General features: G+C 39.9%; 1 protein-coding gene across 1 annotated transcript in view; it reads right to left on the minus strand.

Annotated features, from left to right (window-relative positions):
* The window catches only part of LOC108603787, a 57821-nt gene extending 40515 nt beyond the window's left edge, over window positions 1-17306 (minus strand). The window contains exon 1 of the mRNA XM_017992883.1: window positions 17076-17306. Coding sequence (XP_017848372.1) covers window positions 17076-17271 — 196 coding nt within the window. The 5' untranslated portion in view covers window positions 17272-17306. The remainder of the gene's footprint in view (window positions 1-17075) is intronic.
* Between the last annotated feature and the right edge of the window lie 5881 nt (window positions 17307-23187).

Here is a 23187-nt window from a genome sequence, read left to right on the forward strand (position 1 = left end):
TGTGCGTTAGGACTTAATGCTAACAATCTGATACTTATGAAATTCACAGAAAGCATATCGAATAAGGGATGTGAACTTTATTAATCAATTCAGCTTATTGGCATGTAGTTGGCCATTAAGCTGCATTTACTTGCCACAAGTTTCATAAGCTAAGCAGCTATGCACATTTGCAAGATAAGTTTTGATTTGATAGAGCTACAGTTGCATTTTAATACTTAGTAATAATATAAGCGCATAAAGGTAAATTAAATAAATATTTATGAAATATTTATGACAATGTTTTGGCTACAAATTAATTGCAGCTGACATATATTTGCTTAATTTTAAACTTTTCCATGGCTAATACGTGCTTCTAAGAAATATTACTAAGCATTTTCTAATTTCGATTTACATAGAGCAAGCGCTTGTACACTTAATTAATAAATTAAGTGGAATTGTTATTTGAAAAGGACAGTTTACTTTGAATTTCACCTTAGGCCAAATCACAAGCAAGCTGAATTGTTATACGCTTTTGCTTTTTAATTCATCTATGCAAATAGGAACAATCACTGCATAGAGCTATTTTTAAGAATTTAATTAAAATTCCAAGTACTTGAGCTTGATTGGCAACGAGCGCGAGCTGAACTTTTTGGCAAATTTTTGTGACAAAATCAACAGCCATTGTCTTGGCATTTAAGCCTAGGACTACTTACTTCAAAGCCAGGCAGGCAGCAGCCTTTTGTAATTAGAGCAAGTGCAACTTGTATGACTTGTCATTGTTACAAGTACGTAAATTAAGCTGCGCCTACAGTGGGCTACGAATCTGCGCGTTGGCATTGGCAACCAAAAATGCCCATTAACTAAAGCCCTTCAGCCTAGTTGCCTTTGAACATTTATTGATGTTGTTGTTGTGCTTAAATTTTTAATTTTTATGACCCAACTGGCCCCCATCCATACGCGTCAATTGTTAGAGCGTTCGCTCGCTCGCTCTTGGCAGTAACACGCTGTGCGACAGTTTTTCAACAAGCTCGTTGACTCGTTGTTGCTGTTGCTGTTGTTTTTAGCAACATTATTAATTTTAATAGCAAAGTTTGCAGCTCCCTTTTACGCCGGGGTCTGAAATTAATGAGGGTTGTCCACTTGCTGCTTGTTGAATTTGTAATTTGTCGCCGCTACGCTCCCAAAGGAATAACGCAGCGAGCAGCAGCGTGCCTGACAACATTTTTTTGTTGTTGTTGCTGTTGTATTTGCTGCAAATGTTGCTGGCAAGAGATAAGCGCACGCCACTGTAAATGTCGCAATTATTTGGTGATTTCTCAATGCGACAAGCAGCTTAGCGACAGAGAGAAAATGCGTTGAGACAAAGGCTTGCCCCCCAACACCAACACTGAACTTCATTTTATAGGCACTCTTGGCTTTAAAGCTTGAGAGCAACTCCAGCTCCAGCGCCAAGCTTCCACATAAATAAGCATGATAACTAATGTAAACAAGCACTCGCCTTGGCGCTGACGCTGGCACTGGCGCTGGCACTGGCGCTGGCATTTGCATTTTAGCGCGAGAAATTGCCGCAATAAATTGCGTTGTAAAAATACATTGACATGAGTGAGCGAGAGTGAGCGACAGTAAAGCGCATTAAAACCAAGTGCATACAATTACAAAGATTGCTTGAAATCTTTGCCATTGGCAGTCAAGTGAAATAAATGTGAAAACTTCAAAAAGCGCTCAAGGTAATACCCAACCGGCTACAAATGTGGCCAATATAAATTTTCAAATAGCTGCTAACGCGCGCTCTCAGGTATGCGCTGTCCTGGCGGTCCTGTTTCTGCTGTGGGTGCTCTTGAGTTGAGCCTGGGCAAAAGCTTTACGGTTTTGTGTGTGTTTTTGCAGCTTTGGTTTTCGTTTTTTTTTTGAGGTCGCTGTGTTTGATTTTATTACACTGACAAATGGCGTGGCGCATTTAAGCCAACGCAAAAAACAGTAGAAAAAAAAACCCTTTTAACAGCTGCCGTGTTGGCCATGAGTAAAAATTTGAATTTCAGCTTACCAGCAAGCAGTCAAACATATGCGGCTGGCAGCGACGCCGCCGCCTCACAACTGCAGCTTATGTAGCATACTTTTGAGCTTAGCGTGTAAGGCGCATAAATCGTGCGAGCTAGCACGACAGTCCCCCACCATACTCACACACACACACACGCACGCAGTTCAAACAAACCACATACGAGGAAACGCAATCCATTTATTAGCGTTGTTAAAATTGAATAAGGCACAGCCTCGCGCCTAGACGCAATTGATTTTTAACCGAAAAGGCAACAGCAACAAATTAAATTGCGCAAGCTTTGCAGCGCTTTAAGCAGCAAACTCCCACGCATCCTGGACACAAAGCTGTTTAATTTTGCAACAAAAATCTTTCGTTGTAAAATCCGTGACAGTGAGTGATTAGTGCGTTAGCAGAGAAATATAATCAATACTCACTCCAGGTTAAAAATAGGGTGAAATGCAGCAATTCAACAATTGTGGACCTCTGACGGTCAGCAGTGCTCTAAAGACAACACCCCACAATGAATTTAGGTAAATTACCTTGATAGTGTTAGGATAAGACCTGCCATACATGGCGTGCAATAGCTTCTTGGCAGCCCTAATATCTGGTACACGGACGCTTATAAGTACGCTAAAAAGCAAGTCGTCAGACTGTGGTGACTTATTGCGTTTGATGTACAGCGGTTGGGCTCGTTGGCCTCACAAAGTTAAAGAACGAGCCATCATGAAATTTAACCTAACAAACAATATTCTGCATAGAATCTACTATATAGAGCGCGAAGCTCGAGGATGTCAAGTTAGACTCTACAGATGGCGGTTGTGGTAGGGTATGCACGAGCTTCGCTAAGTCGCTACATTAACAAACAGCGTTTGACCTGATCGCACTCTTTAGCTCTAGCCGACGTCTTATAAGGGATTCGAACCTCGGCTTTGGAGTAATCTGCGGGAGCAACTGGCACGGTGACAAGTGCCTTTAGTTGTTCAGGGGGTGCTCTCCCAAAACAGTCAAATTCCTGGCTAACAACCAAAAGAGACGAGCAACGACAACACAACAAGCGCACGCGCCGCACAAAGAGAACCAGAGCCAAAACGACCGACATGCACGCAAGACACGCACGGTGTCATTTAAAATGTGTGACTGCCGGAGAGGAGAGTTTCTGAAAAACGAGCAGATATCCCAAGGCCAAGTCTGGACAAGTCTATCGCACAGACAGCGTGAAGAATAAAATAAACCATCGCGAGCTGCTGCCATCGCGCCTGCGGACTTCTACACATATTATTAGCTTGTTTACATACACACTTTTAAGTGGTCGATTGCATAGCTTGTATAAAAACCAGCAGTATATAAACAGCGATCGTAGATGATAACTACATAAGCTTAAGCCTCATCAGTTCAGTGCAAGGAAGTGTGCCTCATAACCTTTGTTTGGACGAGGAGACCTAAAATGTTAAACCTTGGTATGCAAAATCGGACAAGCGGGTTCTTTTAATAGGTTGGTTGTTTGTCCTGTTAGCATAACGGCAAAGCACTGCGGCGGCAGCTAGGCTAATCGGGCAATTTGCGCGCGCGCACCAACAAAGCAAAATCAATTTTGGCTGTATTGTGTCTGTGTGGTGCTCAAATAAGCGCCAACTCCTGATTAATCACTCGCCGCCACCTTGTTACCTTTGCCGTTGACTGCTCACATTCAAAGTGATTGTCTCTTCTAGATGTAATATACAGAGGTCACACAAGTATATCTAAATTTAAAGGCAGTACAGCCGGGCAACACGAAAGTCCTCATAGTTACAATTAGAATATATTCGCTGCGCAGTATCAGGCGCAGCTAGGTAACAATTATATTTTATGCAAGGGACTGCAAATTCAGTTATTATGGCACAACTCGGAGTATCATGGCTAACTTTAGCAAATGCATTAAAATGACAGTTTAGGGGTAGCAACATCCAATTATGGCAGCAAGGATAGTTGTCAATGTAATATTAGTTTTTATGGCTAATTGCCAGATAATCTTGCAACACTAGCACGACAGGCACAAAGAGACAAACATGAAACCTGATAGCTAGATGCCAAACATAATGTTGTTAACAACAACCACACAACAAACAGAGTATATCTACCACAGACACACATATGTGTCGCAGTCTGTGTGTGCACATTTGAGAAATGATTTTTGCTGTTGGTCTGCTTGCAAAACGCTACGTTTATCTGATAATCTTATTTAAATGTAAACATGAGATGTGGCATAAATGTCTACAGAACAGGAGTACTATAGAAGAGTGGCCAGTGATGGGTCACGAGCCTGAGCTTAACTAACATTAATATACTGTGGGATCCTCGGAGATATTTGTTTCAATATCGTCAGAGCAGAGTAGTTCCATTTAATTAGTGTTCATAAGAGTCAAATTTTGATACTTTTTTTATATCTATTTTTGTTCCACTCGCACTTGTGTTGAAAGCTTGCATTTTAGCATTAACAAAAGCCTGCACATAACTATTGATGACAAGCAGAAATTAAATGTTATATTTAAAGCAAAAGTTGGGCTCAGCTTTGTGCACTAAAAAGGATTTGCACTAGCAAAAGTTAACTTTTGTGCAAGCTTAGTTTAAATTATTAAGTGCGCACTGACAATTTTTAAAACAATTAGTCAGCTGTTTTTATTTTTTTTTAGCGCACGCAGCATGAAAATTGCTAATAAATTGAATTAAATGCGCATAAACAATTTTATTTTGCAATTAACTGATGCATAATAATTGCGGCTGGTTTTAATTGAAATTGATTTAAATGCCATAATCGATTTTCTTGCGCCTAAGCAAGCAGCTTAAGATTACATATATTTTATTTATTTGCATGGCAATATCAAATTTAAGTTTATCAACTAAACATAATTGCCAACGATAAATCAACAGTGCACATTTCTATTGCATAAACTCCACACACGTTTGTTAGGATTGACATTTGAAATTGTAAGCACACATGCAACTTGAATTGCTGCATACAACGCAATATAATTACAAAATATATACTCTTATAATTGTAATTGCAATGCAACTGCCAAAACATTCAACACAACAATGCGGTGCGACGGCCACAACAACAACAAACAATAATAATGCAAACAGTTTAAAGCAGCAGATGCAGCGTTGCATAGACGCAAATTATATGCCTATAAACACGCACACGAGAGACAGGTAAGCACGTCTGTGTGTGTGTGTGTGTGTGTGTTGACATATTGTCCACAGCGTACAATAAGCAGGCTTAGACAGCTCGTTATAAATTTACAGCGGCGTATACTTAATTCGAATCAAACATAATAGCTTGCAATTTATATAACAATATTTAGTATTGTTGCTGCTGCATTTGCTTTAAGTTTGGCAAGTGTATGCGCAAGTGCTGCGTTTTATTGTTTTGCTTGTTTATTTGCTTGGCCAAGTTAGTGTTAACTTTAGTCATTCAGGCAGCTTGCATACGCCCCGTACGCCACTTCAAACTTGCGCTGTTTTGTAGCCTGCACGTTCGCATTATTATAACGTGCCTGCCAGTGAATGACAAGCTAGCAGCCAGTACCTAGGCAACAATGCCAACAATACTTAGCAGACACACACACACACACACGCAGTTTGTCGACTGTAATGTATGGCAGACACTTGGCTTTGGTGCCCGCCATTGGCTCTTACACATGACCTCATTAGCCATTGAAACGTGACTTGCCATTTGACTTGTTTTCGCGTTACATATAAACAGTGTGCTATCTCTTCTGTGTGTGTGTGCATGTGTGTGTGTTTACTCTCGCTTAAACTATAATTAAATTTGCTGCTAGTGCTGCAATTGCTGCCTGAGCTCATATGTTAGTAAAAATGTCATTGACCATTGACTAAACTAGACTAGGCAATTGCAATGGGCAACAGCAGCAATTTGCATTGCAAACAAAGTGAAAACAATCAGTTTTAATGCAGTTGCATTTAGTTAATTAACGCCAATGCGCAAATGTTTGGGTGGGTGGGCGTCTGCCTGAGGATAAAGTTTGATTGCTCTTAAATTTTTGGTTGCTGTCGCTTTAAGCGGCGCATTGCCTAGTTGGCATCTTAATTAGCTTGAATTAATGAATGCGCATTAATCAAGCATTGAATAGCGTTGCCGTAGCAAAAGATCAACAGCCAACAAAAGCGCTGAGCGCGCACACAAAAATAAAAATAAATAAAAAAAAATTGGCAATGAGCAATGTACAATGAAATTGCTGCTGCCAAAGCTTTAATGCTCAGCGCTTTCATTCACACACACACACACACAGACAGAAAACAAAAGCCAGCGGCTGTGACTGCGGCTGAGGCATCAATGCTTGCCACAACTAATTATGCCAACTAATTGAATTTTCGCATTAAGCGAGCCAACATGAACTTTGACGCTGACAGTTGCATGCCACACAATTCAGTTAATACTGTTGCTGCTGCTGCTGGGCCTAGGCTTATCGATTATCTTTATTTTTGCTTAAGCTCACACTCACACATGCGCTTAGCCACAATGCAAATGTTTGCATTTATGCAGCGGTTTGAAATATTTAATTTAATATTATTGGTTTGGCAGCAGCCAACAGCAGCCGACAGCAGCAGCTGTTGTTGTTGTTGTTGTGTGTTTGCGGCTGTTGGCTGAGGTTGTGGCCAAGCTCAAATGCTCAGATTGCTTATTGTCTCTGGCTGTCTGCTTAAAGCCAATTGGCTGTATCTGTGTCTGTTTAATTGGCAATATTTTAGTTGTAGTTGACAATTCTTTATGCTGAAGCAGTGCCCAATATTAATTGAAAACTCTGATTGAGCACTAAGCATACTAGCAACGCTGCTATGCGGTCTAACTATATATACATATGTGTGTTTGTATGTGTGTGTGTGTAGTTAACTGAACTTCATTTCATTTGCTGCTGGCCGCTCTCATACATTTCCGTCTGACTTGGAAATTGTGCGGCTTTTCACTTTGCGGTTATCCTCAGCAACAACCGCAAATGTAAAACTAATGGCATGCGCAAAATTTATGAATGCAATGCCAAAACCCCCACAAAGCTAACACGCTGTGCGTGTGTGTGCGACAGAGAGCGCAATAGTTAGAGAATGAGACAGAGCGTTTGCCTAAGTAGCACTATGCAGTCTTCTGATAATTATTTTGCCATTAGAATCCGATTAGTTGGAAAATTTTACAGCAAGAGATTTGACTCTATGCATGTGTGTGTGTATGTCAATGTGTGTGTGTGCACTTATGTCAACTTGCAACCCAACCCTACAACACGCCCACTCATTTGATGCATTTCCGCTGTATGCATTGCGGGTTTTGTGTGAGTGTCTGTCCACAGCTTGGCAAGCGCCAGCAGGCCACAAGCTGTTGCCACACACACACAGACACACACACATAGACACATATGCTTGTGCTTGTGCACTAGCTTTAGCTTGGATTTAAAATTTAACGCCCAGGCGCCTCATAATCACAAGCATGATGAGCTGCCTGATGATGTACAAACAGCAGCTAAATAAATAAGTAAACTTGGCCTTAAGCATGCTGCAGCAGAAGTAGCAGCAGCAGCAACAGACAGTCTGCCCACACTCGTTTCGCTGAGCCATGCGGCAACAACACAAAGCATAAACCTTTGCTTGGCTTGCGGCCATATGGCCCTAAGTCTGGCATGTGCTAGCTTAAAATATTTGCAATATCAATACGCGCGCCAATTTCGCCAGTCGGCAGCAATAAACTATAAAAGCGAAATGCTTGGCAGCTAAATCTATATATAGTACAGCTCTCTATATACTACAAAAAAGAGAGCTAAATAAAAATAAGTAAAGCACACACACACACACAAACACTCAATGCAAGTTAATGGCGCCTTTGCACTTTGCCCACGCTTTCGCTTGTCTGAAATTTATGACTTCAGCGCATTTTACAAAACATTTGCGGCAACAAAAAACAGACACAGCGGCATGCTAAAGTTTAGCACTTATTTACAGTGTGCGCTATGCTGGCTTATAACTAACTATATATATATATATATATAGTATGTAGTATATAGTGTTAGTAACAGGCTTGAGTGGCTGCTGCTGTTAGCAGCATTACTGGCGGCATAAATAATGAGATACAGACATTATATAAAATTACTAAGTATAGACTATGCAGCGCAGCAAATTTGTGCTTAAATTTAAGATAAACTTGCTTATTAAATTATGAACATAAAACTAAAATCTTAGATAAAGTAGAGGTTCAATGAACTTGAGCAATGCACGCAATAAAAAAGTTAGAGCCTTTCAACAATAGCTCAATGAACTCTAGAGACTAAATAGGCAAAAGTGCTGTAATAAAATAGCTACATTAATAAAAAACTAATAGAAAAAATATATATTTTATAAATGTAAAGAATGGGTTTGCTGTTGGGAGGCTGTTAGAGCTTAACAGAACTGTTAAACAGTCGTTAGAGTAAAGTAAAAGAGTGCAGATCGATACGTTACGTATACGCACTTCAAAACACTAAATAATATTTGTACTAACCAAAGGCAACATAAATATTTACTAAAATAAAATATTTGCCAGCAGCTGCGCCACAAGCTTTCCCTTTAAGCTTTACAATCTTAAGTTGATTAAAAGCTTGTCAGCTCGAGTTAAAAATATAAAATTGCCTTTGCAACAAAGCAAACTTTTTAAAAGTCAATTTTATATACAAATTGTTTAGCTAGCTTATGTCTTGTAGCTCATATTTTTAGCTCAAAATTGCTTTGACTTTTAGCTGAAAAAGAAACTTGTCTTTAAATGCTAATTATAAGTTGTTTTTCTAACTTTCGAAGCAATGCATATGAATATGCTGAGTAAACAACAAAAAATAAATATATGTATGTAAATGTCAACAAATGTCTGGCAAAGTTTATCCTTTGCACACACACACACACACGCACACAGCCAACACATGTCTCCTTGTAACTTTTGTTAGCCTAGGCAACTTGGCCTTTGTTAGCCCTGTCCAAGTGTTGACACTAAGACGGGCACTGCAACCAGCCAGGCCAGCCCAGCCCAGCATTGGCTTTGACACTGTTTGGGGTTCATATGCTGTGCAAATTAACTTGTTACAATTAATAATATCAGCTTTGACCCCACTCGCTACAATACTTATGTCAACCACATGGCTCTGGCTGCTGCTGCTGAAAGTCCGCACAAAACTATGCTAAACTTTTTCCTGACTTTGACATTTATGGTTTTATGCCAAAAGTTTGGGTTTTTTTTTGGCTTTCGCCTTGCTCCCAATTTTGTAACTTGATTTGGCGATTGGCTCTCTAGAGAGTTTGTGTGTGAATGTTTGCAAAAAGTTTCGGTTGAGTCAAACATACGCCTTAGTTTTGACTCATTTGTCTAATGAGTTGAACCCGGGAGACAGAGCCAGAAGAAGTTTTAAAATAACAGCCACGTGCAGTTTACCAATTTCTATGCGCTGGCAAATGGGAAGCAACAAAAAAAGGCAAGCCAACTAAGTTGGGCAAGTTGTTGGCCTTATGGCCGCAGTGGTGCCATCTTTTTTGGTTTAATCCAATTTATTTAGCTTACGACAAAGACAACAACAACAACAACAAACTTTGAACGCTGAGCAACTTAAAAGTTTTGCGCGCTTAAATAGCAACAGAACGAAACTGACAAAAAAAAAAAACAAACAACAAATGGCAAAGTATGGAAAATGACTTTTACTGTAAGTTGCAAGCGGCAAGCGCTACAAGTTTTGTATGTCTGTGTGCTAAAAAATTAAATAAATTGCGCTTTTTGACACATTTTTGTGCTGCGTTGACTTATGCGCTTTAGTCGATTGCCCCAAACAGTAGCTGCTTGCCCCACTGTAGACACTGTGTGGACTGTGGACCTTGACGACAGCACGCAGCAGCTATAAAATAGTTTTTGGCGCTAACGCTTGCCGCATAGCAATTTCTACAACAAGCTTGTGCTGTCTCTGCTTTGTTTTGTTTTGTTTATTTGCTTAGCATTTTTCGCACGAGCTTGTTGTGGACCCTTTTTGTTGATGGGTTGGCTGACTGGCCGAAACCTAATAAAGTTGTTCAAAAAATTGTTTAAGCATAATGATATGCGTATTTTTCTATTCTTTGGGGCGCAAAGTGTTGTAATCCTTTTTGCAGCATAAGCCGTTTAATATGTATTGAAGGGTATGGCATATACTATATATATAGAGAGGGAAAGAGAGAGAGATACACATTAAGTGGGCGCTGGGTAGCAAGTTGTTTGATAAGTTTGATAAGTTGGCAAGCTTTAACAACGGTTGACGGCACAAATTGGCCAAAACCACAAAAACTAAAAACTAGCAAACAACAAATACAAAAACACAAAGTCAAATATGCAAAAGTCAGTGAAAGGACATTGCCTCAGCCTGTGCCCATTATATGGCTATTGCTGTATGTATGTCTGTGTGTGCTGCAATCATGTTACAAATTTCCCAAACAGCACGCTTGTCCGGCTGAAAGTAAACAGAGAGAAAGAGCGACGAGCACAACGCTGAGGCTTCAACGCAACTCAACTGAACTCGACTCGACACGGAGTGCCACTGAGTTTTCTAAGCCGCCTGTTGTCGCTGGGGCGCAGCTGCGCCAGCTACAATTTGTATACATGTGTAGCAGTTAGCAGCGGCAGCAGCAGCAGCTTGTGGCAAGCACACAACTGCCACACACTCGTTGGCTACACTTGCACTCAACTGTTTTTTGTCGTACGTGCCATGAGACTGCACATATATATCCTTTTTTTTTTTTTGGCTCTTTTTGCTTTTGGTGTTTGGCAGCAATTGCAAAAATGTTGCAAGCTACGCTGCTTGTTGCTGTTTGGGTTTGGGGTTTGGAACGTTTTGACGTTAGCTGGCGATTAATCAAAAATTGTTTACTTTAAATGATGAATGTTGCAACATGGTTTTGACTTTCAACTGCGCGTGGCATGCCACTGCCAACTGGTCAGCAGCAACAACAAGTCAAGAGCTAAGCAAAGCTGCGCTACACTTTTATTTATTTATGCTGCTTTTTTTTTTGCTTGCGTTTGGTTTTGGTATCTGCCGCCTCCCCATGGATTTTAGGCTGCTGCTAGTTACATATGATATATAGAAATGCTGCACTTGGTACCCCAGCGACTTTGCTCGCCTGTCAGCTGCAACTTGCTACATTTTAGCTGCTCTCTCTTTTTTTTTGTAGCTACTGCATTTGACCATTTTCGTTTTTATTTTCTTTTGGTCGCTCTCTTGTCATGTGTCAGCGTCTCGTTCGCGTTTGCCCAGCGGCAATCAGAGACAACGAACAAACGTAGCAGTCCTTGGTCCTTGTATGCAAATGCGTGTATAAATGGGATAACTCTATCAACGCAGCTACTGCCAGGGCTAAAGCTACTCGCTTGACAGTTACAATTGCAATTGCATTCGCATTCAGCTTGCCGCACATTTGGGCTGGTGCTCTGCATCACGTTGCAGCGCCATTGTCCTGGCTTATATCCTTGTGGGCTGCTACTGCGGCTGCCGCTGCTGCTGCTGCTGCTGTTGCTGTTCGTTGTGCACAATTTTTGGCCAACAGCTAAAATTATGCAAAACGGAAAAACTGCCAGCCGAACTTGGCATAAATCAATAGAAAATTTATACGTTTTAGCGTTGACGCTGCTGCTGGAAACTGTCGCAGCAGAAGCAGCAGCAGCAGCAGCGGCAGCGGCAATCGTATTTTGTCAGATGTTATCTAGCATGACAGGCTAAACGTTACGTTTTATAATATTCTTTAAGTTTAAGATATAAAATAAAAGCTTGGCAAAGAAAACAAACTTAAAGTAGAGCTGCCTATGCAAGAAAGTTAAATGCAACTCAATCTAATGTAACTAGAACTTCAAGGCAAGACATTTTATAAATGTTATAAATGTTGGTTTGGTATCAAATTATTATAGATAGTACAACTCTTATGTATCCAATTTGTTAATAATATAAAAATCAAATTAGTTACATCGAATTCGCTAGAGAATTGAGAGAGTTAGCAGTACAACCAAATTAGTTAGCCTAAAGTTCAAACAGCGCTAAGTGAATAACCTTTAGCTGTTCCCACTATTAATAAACAAATCCTAGTGGGACAGCTTAACAAAAGCACACAACGTGTAAATGTTTACAATTAAATAAGTGTGAGCTGCATATGTAAGTAACGCACAACTATAAATATAACAAACAAATCGATTTTTAATCTGCTATATAGCTTAAGTTAGTGCAAGTTTGTCGCCTGTGCTAATGAGCTAATTGCATAGCAATCTATTAGAATAATGTACAAAGGGCGCAGAGACATTTGCTGGTGTAAATGCGCATTGTAGTGGCTTAGTTAATTATTATGTAACTGCATTAGCTCTTGACAAATGACAAATTGCGCCAGCATATGTCGTATACTAAGTATAGAATGCCAGACATTTTTGACAGAACATTAAGGACACGCCCACTGAGCAGCAGCAACAGCAACAACAACAACTGTTGCCATATAAACACTCTAGGTGGAAATTTGAGGTTGTTATAAGCGCCGAAAAATTACCAACACTTTTGCCATAGGTCATTTATCATTAAAAAATAAGCATAAGGTAGGAAAGGAAAATAAAAATGCGTAATTATTGGCTTGTGGTTTTTGCTACAGTGCCAAGCGCCAAGCGTCAAGGGAGCAGCTGGGTGGGGGTGGGGTGAGTGTTGCTTGGAATGATTGAATGTGTTTCATCAAATATATAATATGAATTATAATTTGAACGTATGTATTTTGCGGCCAAGCTCATTTAGCATTTTCTATGCCACACACATACACACGCATGCAGGCATGCTAAAATATATTGCGTGTCTAGGGAAAATCCAACATTTTGTCGAGCATGAAACGACAAGCCGTGTGGCAAAAGCAACAATCAACGATTGCCAGTTAGAGTTAAAGCTATAGAACGCGCACTAGAAGTGCCGATTTGAGGTTTGACTTATGATGGCAATATACACACACACACACAAGCACACACACACATGCATACGTAGGCTAAATTGTATGTGTAACTGTAAAGTATTTGGGGCAGCAACGCACTCAACACGGCATAAATTAAAATTTTTTCTTTATTATAGTTACTAGCTAAATCTATGCATGTGTGTGTGTGTGTGCATAAATTTTATTGCGCTAGTCAAGTCACGTTATGATTATGATATGCCGGGGCCAGCGTTTGCTCATTTCCTAATCAAAACAAATGAAAACCATATGAGTTATTGCCAAAAGGAAGCAGTGGCTAATAAGGGTTAAAGCCACAGAGTTTAACAAATAACAACGCCCACATATAAGCGCTTGTATGTGTATATGTGTGTGACATTTGTAATGAAATCGTTCAAAATGTGTGTGGCTTTCAGGCTTACGCTGCCTGTGTGTGTGTGTGTGTGTGTGTGTGTGTGTGACACGCGTAATTAGAATATATGACGCCAAGTTTTCAGGCTTTTTGTGGCGGTTCAGTGGGTCCTGCGTTTGGCTTTGGGTTGGGTTGGGTTTAAGCTCTGTTGCTCCTAATGCTCTTTGCCATTTTCAAGCTCGGCAGTTTGATAATTAATGAAGTCATAGTATGTCTAAAGTTAAATTTTGTGCTATCACGCAATTGTTGTTGTTGTTGCTACAGTTGTTGTTGCTGCTGTCGCTACATTGTGTCTCGTATGTGTGGTGGCCTTTTTTTTATGTAATCGTAAAAATATTTTTATGATTTCATAATTTTACAGTTTGGCGTCGTCGTCGTCGTCAGTTGTTTACGACTGGCATTGGCCAAGTCTATGTGCGCAAATTTGTGGAATTTTTGCTTGTTTTATTATTAGCTCAGCAGCTTGCGCTTGAGCTTTAGCTAAATTTTATAATTTGCCTCAACATTCATGGCATACTTGCTTAGTGGGCAGTTTAAAGCTTAAAAAATAGGTAGCAGGACCGCCTGTGTGGCAGATATCAAAATTTTTATGCTAAAATTGTTACTATATGGCAAAAGACGAAATGCGAATCACAGCGGGACTGGCCATGATGTTTGCTGTTTAAACAGGGCAACCAAGCAGAGCATCAAACTCAATGTCTCATATCTCTACCTACCCCACACACTCTCTGGCGCTCTCTCTCTCTCTCTCTCTCTCTCTCTGCATGGGCGTAAGCAACACACGCTGTGTATTTGTTCAAGGCTGGTCTACCTCATAACAACAACAACAAAACAAAACAAAACAAGAGCGACAGCAATAGCAACATGAAGTGGGAACTGAAAGCAGCACAACGCGTGCACAGCTTGAAAAATGTTTGTTGTCAACATTTTCAGTTTGCATCGTTAGCTTAAAAGCGTGTGTGTTACCAACACACACACACATTAAGTGAGTGTAGAAAGAGAGCGCAAAAAAATCAATAGTCTGTGCTACAAAAAGTCTGTGATTTAGTCACATTTTAATTTTAAGCTACAGTAATATGATTAAGCTGCTATAAACAAATCTAAATTATTTTCTGTTACTGTAATTAATTTGTATTTAAATACATAGGGGCAAAGGGTGCAATTGACGCCGCACTCCATTGCTATTAAAATGTTAAGCCGAGTTATATAAAACAAATTAAATACACAGCAACATTTTTTGTTAATTAAAATTTTGAAACGCTATCAATCAGCTTATAAAAATTGGGCATAAGAGTGTTATGATTTTATTAGCTGATGAGAGTCTAAATAAGCACTTGCTATTGTATTTGATCAATTGAAAAATTGTTTGGATAAAGTTAGAGCAAGAAAACCAAAGCAGACTTGTTTTTTGTTTAATTTCCAACTTTGAGAAGGTGTAACTAAGCGAAAAAAAAATCCGAACTTACTGTGCTATACCATGTTCAAGTAGAAAACACTGTTAAAATGAGTACAAACAAGTATGATTTAAAAAATTGATAGCGAACCAGACAACTTTCTGTGAAATATCAAGTTTTGATAAGCAAATAGCGAAATTGCATCCGATTGCGGAGTTTCATGCCTTGTTAGACTCATGAGATGCATAAGAATAAAACTGCATTCAAACTTGGAAATTCTACGATTTTCGATATTTTGTCAAAAAACGTGAATGGAACCCCTGTAAATTTTGCCAAATTGATGCCGTCTTCACTTTCCTTATCACTTTTCCTAACTTTGAGAAGCTATATCTTAGCCAAAAAATCGGCACAGAATTGTTTTTAGGCTTTTATTTCTCATGAGATACTACATAAAACATTGACTGTTGTGTTCGATTAATATAAAATTGTTTTTGAAATAGTTATGGCAAGAAAACTAATGCTGAAGAATAACTTTTTGTTTAATTTCAAACTTTGCAGAAATATAACTCAGCTAAAAAAAATCCGATCCAAATGCTTTGTACGTCAATATGTTGCGTGTAAAGCCTATTAAAATGAGAATAAGATTGTATGATATAAAAATTATTTGGCGAAGTTATAAACAAAATGAGTAAACAAACAAGACAAATTGTTGTGAAATATCGCACTTTGATAAGCCGTAATTCAGCGAAAATTGCATCCGATTGCGGAGTTTTCATGCATTGTTAGACTCGTGGGATGCATAAGAATAAAACTGCATTCAAACTTGGAAAGTCTATCGATTTTCGATATTTTGGCAAAAACGTGATGTAACCCCTGTAAATTTTTGCCAAAAACGAGGCCGTCTTCATTTCTTATCAGTTTCTAACTTTGCGAGGCTATATCTCAGCCAAGAAAATCGTACTGCAGAGTTCTTTTGCTTAATTTACTCATGAGATTGTAAATAAACATATGCTGTTCTGTTTGATGAATAAAAAATTGTTTTTGACAAAGTTATGGGCATAAAACCAATGCCGAAGAGCTACTTTTTGCTTAATTTCAAGCTTTGCGAAGCTATATCTCACCAAAAACACTTCCGATTGGGATGCTTTATACCATTTTATTTGGGCGTGGCATTACCAATCAAAATGAGCATAAAACTGTTTACGTAACACATTTTTTTGCAATGTTATGAACAAAATAGTAAACAAACAATACAAATTTGTGTGAAATATCGCACTTTGATAAGCCGTAACTCAGTGAAATGGATGTCCGATTTCAGAGTTCTATGTATTGTTTTACTCGTGAGAAGCATCCTGAATAAAACTGCATTCAAATTTGGTAAAATCCAAGAGACTTTTGATATTTTTGGCGATAAAATGTTATGATGGTTACATCACGCAAATTTTGTTACAAAATGGGCAAAAATCGAAAGTTGCTAAATCCACAAATGTAATGATGCAACTTTATTTTTAGCATTAATACAAGCTTAAAACTTTAATACAAGCTTAAAACATTTAAAAATGGAACAATTTTTGACAAAGTTATGCTAAAATAACCAGTGCTGTGTATACATTTTATTTAAATTTCATAAGCTAGGCGTAGGTGAAATTTGTAATTAATGCGTTACAGGGTCTGTCCCTAAATTACAAACTGCCTACGCCCATGGCCTAAGCTTAGCTGCTGTAGCTCTGTCTCGCTCACGCTTTTGCCAGCTGCTAGCCAAGTTTGTGTGTTTGCGTGGGAAAGTTGTGCTCAAAACTCTTGGCAATTAAACTGTCAGAACTTATGAATATATAAAATATTGAAATTTGTTTGCATAATTAAAATACCATTTATACTGTTGCTGGCTGGGCAAAACGCAAAGCAATGCTATAAATCTGCGATTAATTAGAAAACACACTGAGAGAGTCTTGAGGGCGTATACGTAACTTAATTGCAAAAACATAAACCAAAAAAAATTCAATTGTAAAAGTGTTTTGTATTGAATACACAGTTAGATTCAGTCTATGTCTCGCTCTCTCTCTATTACTTTGTATTTATTGCTGGCACACGCTTTGTACTGTCGGTGCTATTGAACTATTGTCTGCCATTTGCAAAACATGAGAAATTTATGCAAATCACTGGCGCTTAAGTTGCTGCGAAGCATGCACAATGCAAAGCTTTGCTAGCTGCCAGTGCTTGACTGCTTTTGTTGTCGTTTCGTTTGGTAGGGATTTTTTTTTTTTTTGGTTTTTCTGGCACTCACCTGGATCATCGTCATCATCCCAATCGATTTGACCGGCTGTAATATTGATATGCGCCGCCAGCAACAGCACAGTGCATAGCGCTAAATAGCGTTGCCAGGCGAAGCTGATGCCGGTGGAGGAAGTTGTTAGTTGCATGTTGTTGGAAGTCCTTTGAGTGCGTGAGCTTCGATTCAATTTCAATTTGAGTAAATCCATTGTGTTATATATTATTAGCAGACTTGCAAGTAAATACTTGTTTGCTTAGTATTTCAATTTAAATTCCTTACACACAGCGCGCACACACACAAAAACACACGCGCCACAGTTTAATAGTTTATTTTACTGCCAGCTCTGGCTGCAATTTGTATTGCTGTTGTTGCTGTTGCTGCAGCAGCAGTTGCTGCATTTGCTCGCCTTAAACATTTCGCGCACACTAATGAAGCAAAATGAGCAAATATTTCTTAAAAAATTCACTATGCGCAGCAGCGGCTTCTGTTTTGTTTTGTTTTGTTTTCTTTTGCGTTTTGCTTTTGCGTTTTTCCTTTTGCTTTTTGTTTCTTACACCCGCACACACAACAACTAATTAAGTTGTTTCATGTACATTTTTTGCCTTGAGCATAACTTTTATGCAGTTGCTCCCACAGTTGATGTTGTTGTTGCTACTGATGTTGCTGTTGCTGTCGCCGCAGCGTATTGAGGTGTATGCAAGGCGCGCAAATTGTTGCATTGTTCGGTTTGCTGCGTGTTTTCCTCTTTGCACACACAACTTTAGCCAGCAATAATCCTTGCTGCTGCTTCTGCTGCTGGAGCTGCGAATGAGTGTAGAATGCAGTAGAGTATGTTAATTATGTTTTCTAGCTTGCAATGTGCAGGTTTTATTTCAAATATGCAAAATTGCAATTAAAATTAATTATTCATGTAACATGGCAAAGGTTGCGACTGCTGAAATTAAGTTGTGGGCAAAGTAAATTATTTAATACTTTCAAAATTTGTTTTTCAAATGAAGCGATCTTATGTTTATTTCCCATGGCTAAGCAATGAATCTAGACAATCAAATCCCACGCCATTGTTTGCTACCAAAACTTCTGCTAGTTGCGCAGAATCTTAAGCAATGCAGCAGCAACTACACAAACTTTTAATAGAGGTGTAAGTTATGCCAGCTTATACTTAAAGTAGCGCTGCTGCTGCTGCTGTTGGCGCAGTTTTCCCCCGAAAACAATTGACACTTAATTCTCAACTAATTGCACTCTTAACTTTTTTGTTATTAAAGCGGATATTGGTTACAGTTGCAGCACGAGCGCCAGACTTTTTTTTTTTGTTGTTGCTGCCTTCAATGCCATGAGCCACGACAGCGCGTGGCTGCAAAAGTGTTGCCTACTTTTTTGGGGGAGGCAGCAACTACTTCACATGAACGCCCTGGCGCCCACAATGCGCAGCAACTAATTTTCCCAGAGTTTTGGCTGCTTGCCGACAACGCTGCCTTGGCTTATTATGCGCACTTCAAACTTTAGACAACGCGGCAGCAGCAGCGCAGCAGTAGCAGCAGCAGCAACAAATTTGACTTGGTGTTGTTCATTTTGGCAAGCCGCTCACGAACAGCAGTGCACACTGCCTCTCGCTTGGGCTGTGTCTGCAGCTTTTGGCTGATTTTTAATGCAGCCAAGCACTCACTCAAATTTTGAAGTGCGGCAATGCGCTGGCTGCAGCAAATGTTGTATAGTTTGCGTTTAATTTGCTGCCGTTCGTTGCTGCTGCTGCTGCCGCTGCCTGCAGCTAAAACTGTGTCGCTAAAAGTTTCTACGCCACTGTGGCGTATACGTAACGAGGCAAAAATACAACCCAAACAAACTACAACAACAGCGATGCAAAAAAAAAAAAAGTACAGCCAGTTGTCTGCCGAAATCAGCGCCACATTTGCCACAAACATTAAGCGTTGCATGCAAAATTACCAGCAAGTGGTTTGTATTTCCACTCTGATTGTTGTTTAACATGGTTACATTGTCCTTGCCAAAAGTGTATAGAGTTCGGCAGCACTGTTTGCTGTGGCAGTGTGGCATCATGTCATGCTCTAGTTGCACGAAAAAAGTTTACTTCCCAGCAATTTTTTTCATGTGTAACTCTATGCGCTGTTATTTTACATTTATGTGCATATGGGACAAGTGGCTGGCGAAAAAAATAAATATGCAAAAAAAAAAAAAACAAGCGTGTGCAACAAGCAACAAACTATACATAAATTTGTGTTATGTGCCAACTAATACTTTTGGCCAAAAAATGCTACAGCAAAGCGAAGTGAACATTGTAAGCAACAGCACCTGCACCAACTAATTTGCGCTTAGACAAAGCCAGGCCAGAAAAACCCAAAAACGAACGGTACAAGCTTTTGCTTTTGGCCCACACACACACATACACACATACATACAGTCGAGGCATGTAGCATGTAACTAGTTGCAGCTTACTTCATCAACATTTCACGCTTGACTACTAGCAGGCCACACACACACATACACTGGCACGCATGGCAGCTGCTCTTGGGCCACCTGAAAAACTCTGCAAAATAAACTCAACTCAAATGTGTAAAATCAACTGGCGTACCCAAATGCTGTGCTCGAGAGTTCAAGCCATACAAGGGTCTACACGTGGTCTACACAAAAGTTTGCAATCAATTTTTTTGCCTTCTATTTTTCTATTTACTTTTGCCGCAAATGCTTGGCAACCTGTGCTCCAAGTAGAGCAAACTTATTGAACTTCAACGCAGCAATAATAAAACTGCAGAGCGACTCATTTATTTATTGTTTAGATTTAGCGTTAATTAAATCTCAGTTGCTTAAGTTTTAGGCTATGCTTTAAGCATATACTAACTTGTGTGTAGTCAGCGCGCAACGCATTTACAGTTACGTGCGGCTGCTATTTTTGCCACAGCGCCAAGTTAAAGTGTTTAGCCACGCACTTCAATAAACAGCACGCACATAGCCTAGCCTAACGGTATATATATACTAAAGCTATATATGTATATATAATGCTCACAACAAGTTTTAGCCATTTGGTAGCTGCCACGTTGTTGTGGCAGTTTTCGTGACGTGCTGTGCTAACGTTACGCATACGCACTGCTGGCACGGATTGTTAGACATCAAGTGGGCGCACACACATGTGAGCATTTGCGCATATAACGTTTATTTAGCATTCAATTTCGACTTGTACTCTATGCATATTTGCGCCTGCCCGTTGGCCATATACTGCTTGAGTATTTAATAGCAGCAGCAGCAGCAGCAGCAGCATGTCAAGTGCGCTCTCTGAGGCAGCTGTCGTTTGCATAATTGCATTAAATGTTGAGCTAATTAAAAACACACATAGATGCTGAGTGAGCCTATCGACGCTAGTTTAAATTTAATTGCAGCACAACAAGGTGTCAATGCTTGTTGGCTGTCAAGTAATTGTCAAAGCAGCTTCGGCAACAAATTAGCAATGACAAGCTGTAGCTGTAGCTTGTGCACAAGAGTTGAGCACAACAACAACAATTGATTGAAATGAAAATACTTTATGTGTAAATAAAAGAATGCCTAACACGCGCCTGCCAGCAGCCACATCAATGTCTCTACAAAGTACACAAAAAGTTTTCTAATTATTTTGTCATTAAACGCACACACTGTAACTTAGACGCACACACACAGAGACACAAGTACAGCTGGCTTGTTTACAAGCATACACATGTTTGCCAAGCTATAAAAAAGGGTTACATATAGTAGTAGCAGCCAAACCCAAACACACACACACACACACACACACATATAGCGCATGTCCTTAGCTTGAACGAGCTACAGACACGAAGTAACTTTTTGTCCTAATTGTTTCATTTCATGAAATGAAGGTAAGAACATTTTTGGCAGCTGTGCGTATATTGCCCTAGGTTCACACACACACATACACAAAGAGAGCGAGAGCGACTTAAAGAAGACATCTACATAGCTGCACATAAAGCGATTAACACGGCGCCAATGCCAGTGAGTGTGGCACGCACTTAAATTGCCGCGATACTGCGGCTCTGTCTGTTTGGCCTCCACACCACCAGCTCATCTTGTTATACAACAATTTGTTGAATTAATATCATACACACACACACACACATGCACGCCTGCATATGAAGCATACTTCAGCTGCCAGCATTGTGTCTGTGTATGCTTTTGCTCACTTTGACGCCAAGTCAAATATGTATGCTTAATAGCAAACTCGTTGTAGTTACACACACACACACACACATGTATGTATGTGTGTGTTTTGCGCGCATGTCTGCAATTATTTTGACATTGCCTTTTGGCTTAAGCTCTTGGCTTAGAAATTCCCAAGTTGCCCACGCGACCTAATTGCTGGCAATGCAACAAAGTTTTTTGTTTTATTACACATACGCAGCGTCGCACCTTTGGGAGCGCAAGCTCTCTAATCAAAAAGCAAAGCAAGCATAATTAATGCAGCCATTTACAAAAGTAAATAATATAAAAACTTTTTATGTGCTTGCCAACAATTTAGAAATCAAGTTGGCAAGCAATCCATTTGGTAAGTGAGCAAGCTGAGCTGCAATTACTCAGCCGTGCAAACTGCGCTGTCAAAATGTCATAAACTGTGCAGCACAACAACAACAACAAGCGCTATAGATACACTAGCAAATAGAAATTGTAGCTGCAGCTACAGCTTTGAGCCTTTGATGGCAAACAAATAAAAAAAATTCGTTGAAGTAACCGCAACAGCAACTGCGCTTATAATTTTCTAAAGTAAACAGCACATCTTTAAGGCTTTCATAGCTGCCAGCTACGCTGCACAAAACAGACAATTAAAATGCCCACGAGTACAGCAAATATTTGACTGCACTTTGTTCAAATCTCTCAGGACGCTTGAGCTTGAGCCTTGATTATAAAGTTAACTGTTGTACACTGCTGCTAGAAATTCTTATTAGTTTAGTTGCGCGTCTCTGTTGCTTTAATAAACTTCCAGCCATTTGTAATATGAACCAATTTTAGTGTACAGGGCAGAGAGAGAGAGTGAAACGACTTCAAACAATATGGCATGTCTATTGAAATATTTACCAAAAGCTTTCAAGTGTTTCTCATGCGCATTGGCACTGCCACAACTTTACTCAATTATGAGTTTCTATATAGTGTGGCATAGCCCCTGCCCGCACCTATACCGCGTCCCCTTAGCTCGTATACACGTCAACTACTTTGGTTAGACTTTCTGAACGAGTTGGAGCTCACCTCTCAGCTATGAAATCAACGACTTTAGTGCAAACTTTCAACAATTTGCGTTTTGGCCACGACCTGGCACGGCAGCGGCGGCAACAAATCGAAAGCAGCGCAAAACTTTTTTTCGACTATAAGGCAGGTGAAGTCGTCGTCGAGCCGCACATGGTAGCTACACAAAAGTTTACCATAGCTGCTGCACAAATACCCAACGGGCTGCTTGATAAAAGTGAAGGGCTCGTTTACCGTGTACCCTGGGGCCGCCCAGAGCAGCAGCAGCAGCAGTAGCAGCTTCAGTCTAGAGAGGGCAGAGGCCGCAACGTTTACAGCTACATTAGCGACAGCAACGCCGCCGACACTGATATCAGCGTATATTACGTATACGTATATATGTATATGCATATGTATTAATAACAAGTTGAGCTTGCGAGGCCAATGCACGCATTGAAATACTCGCCTAACTTTGATGAGCTGTTGTAATAATATAACGTCCGAATGTCGTTTGCAGTTATAGAACGAGTAAATCAACGGCAGACTGCCTATGCCTATGCGAGACTCCCCAGACGCCTGCAGACTGTTGTGCATGTGTGTGTGTCTGTGTGTGTGTGTGTTGCCGTTATATTGTGCAAACAGTTGGGCAAAAGATTTAAAGTTTCCGACAGGCGCCTTCACCTGCAGCCGTTAGCCCGGGTAACTAAATTATTTTGAATTGTGACGCGTGGGCGTTCGTTAGTTACGCCCACTTTGACTGCAACTTTATGGCAAGTTCTTTGACTGTTAAAGTTTAAGCGACAATTATGTTGCCGCTGCCAAAAACCATCAATGCTAATTAGTAACCAAATATTTGCATATTTGTGACCAGAGCGCTGGTCTCTCGCATATGCGCGCCCAAGCTACCAAAAAA

This window comes from Drosophila busckii, chromosome 3R, assembly GCF_011750605.1.
Source record: "Drosophila busckii strain San Diego stock center, stock number 13000-0081.31 chromosome 3R, ASM1175060v1, whole genome shotgun sequence".
NCBI classification, from domain to species: domain Eukaryota; kingdom Metazoa; phylum Arthropoda; class Insecta; order Diptera; family Drosophilidae; genus Drosophila; species Drosophila busckii.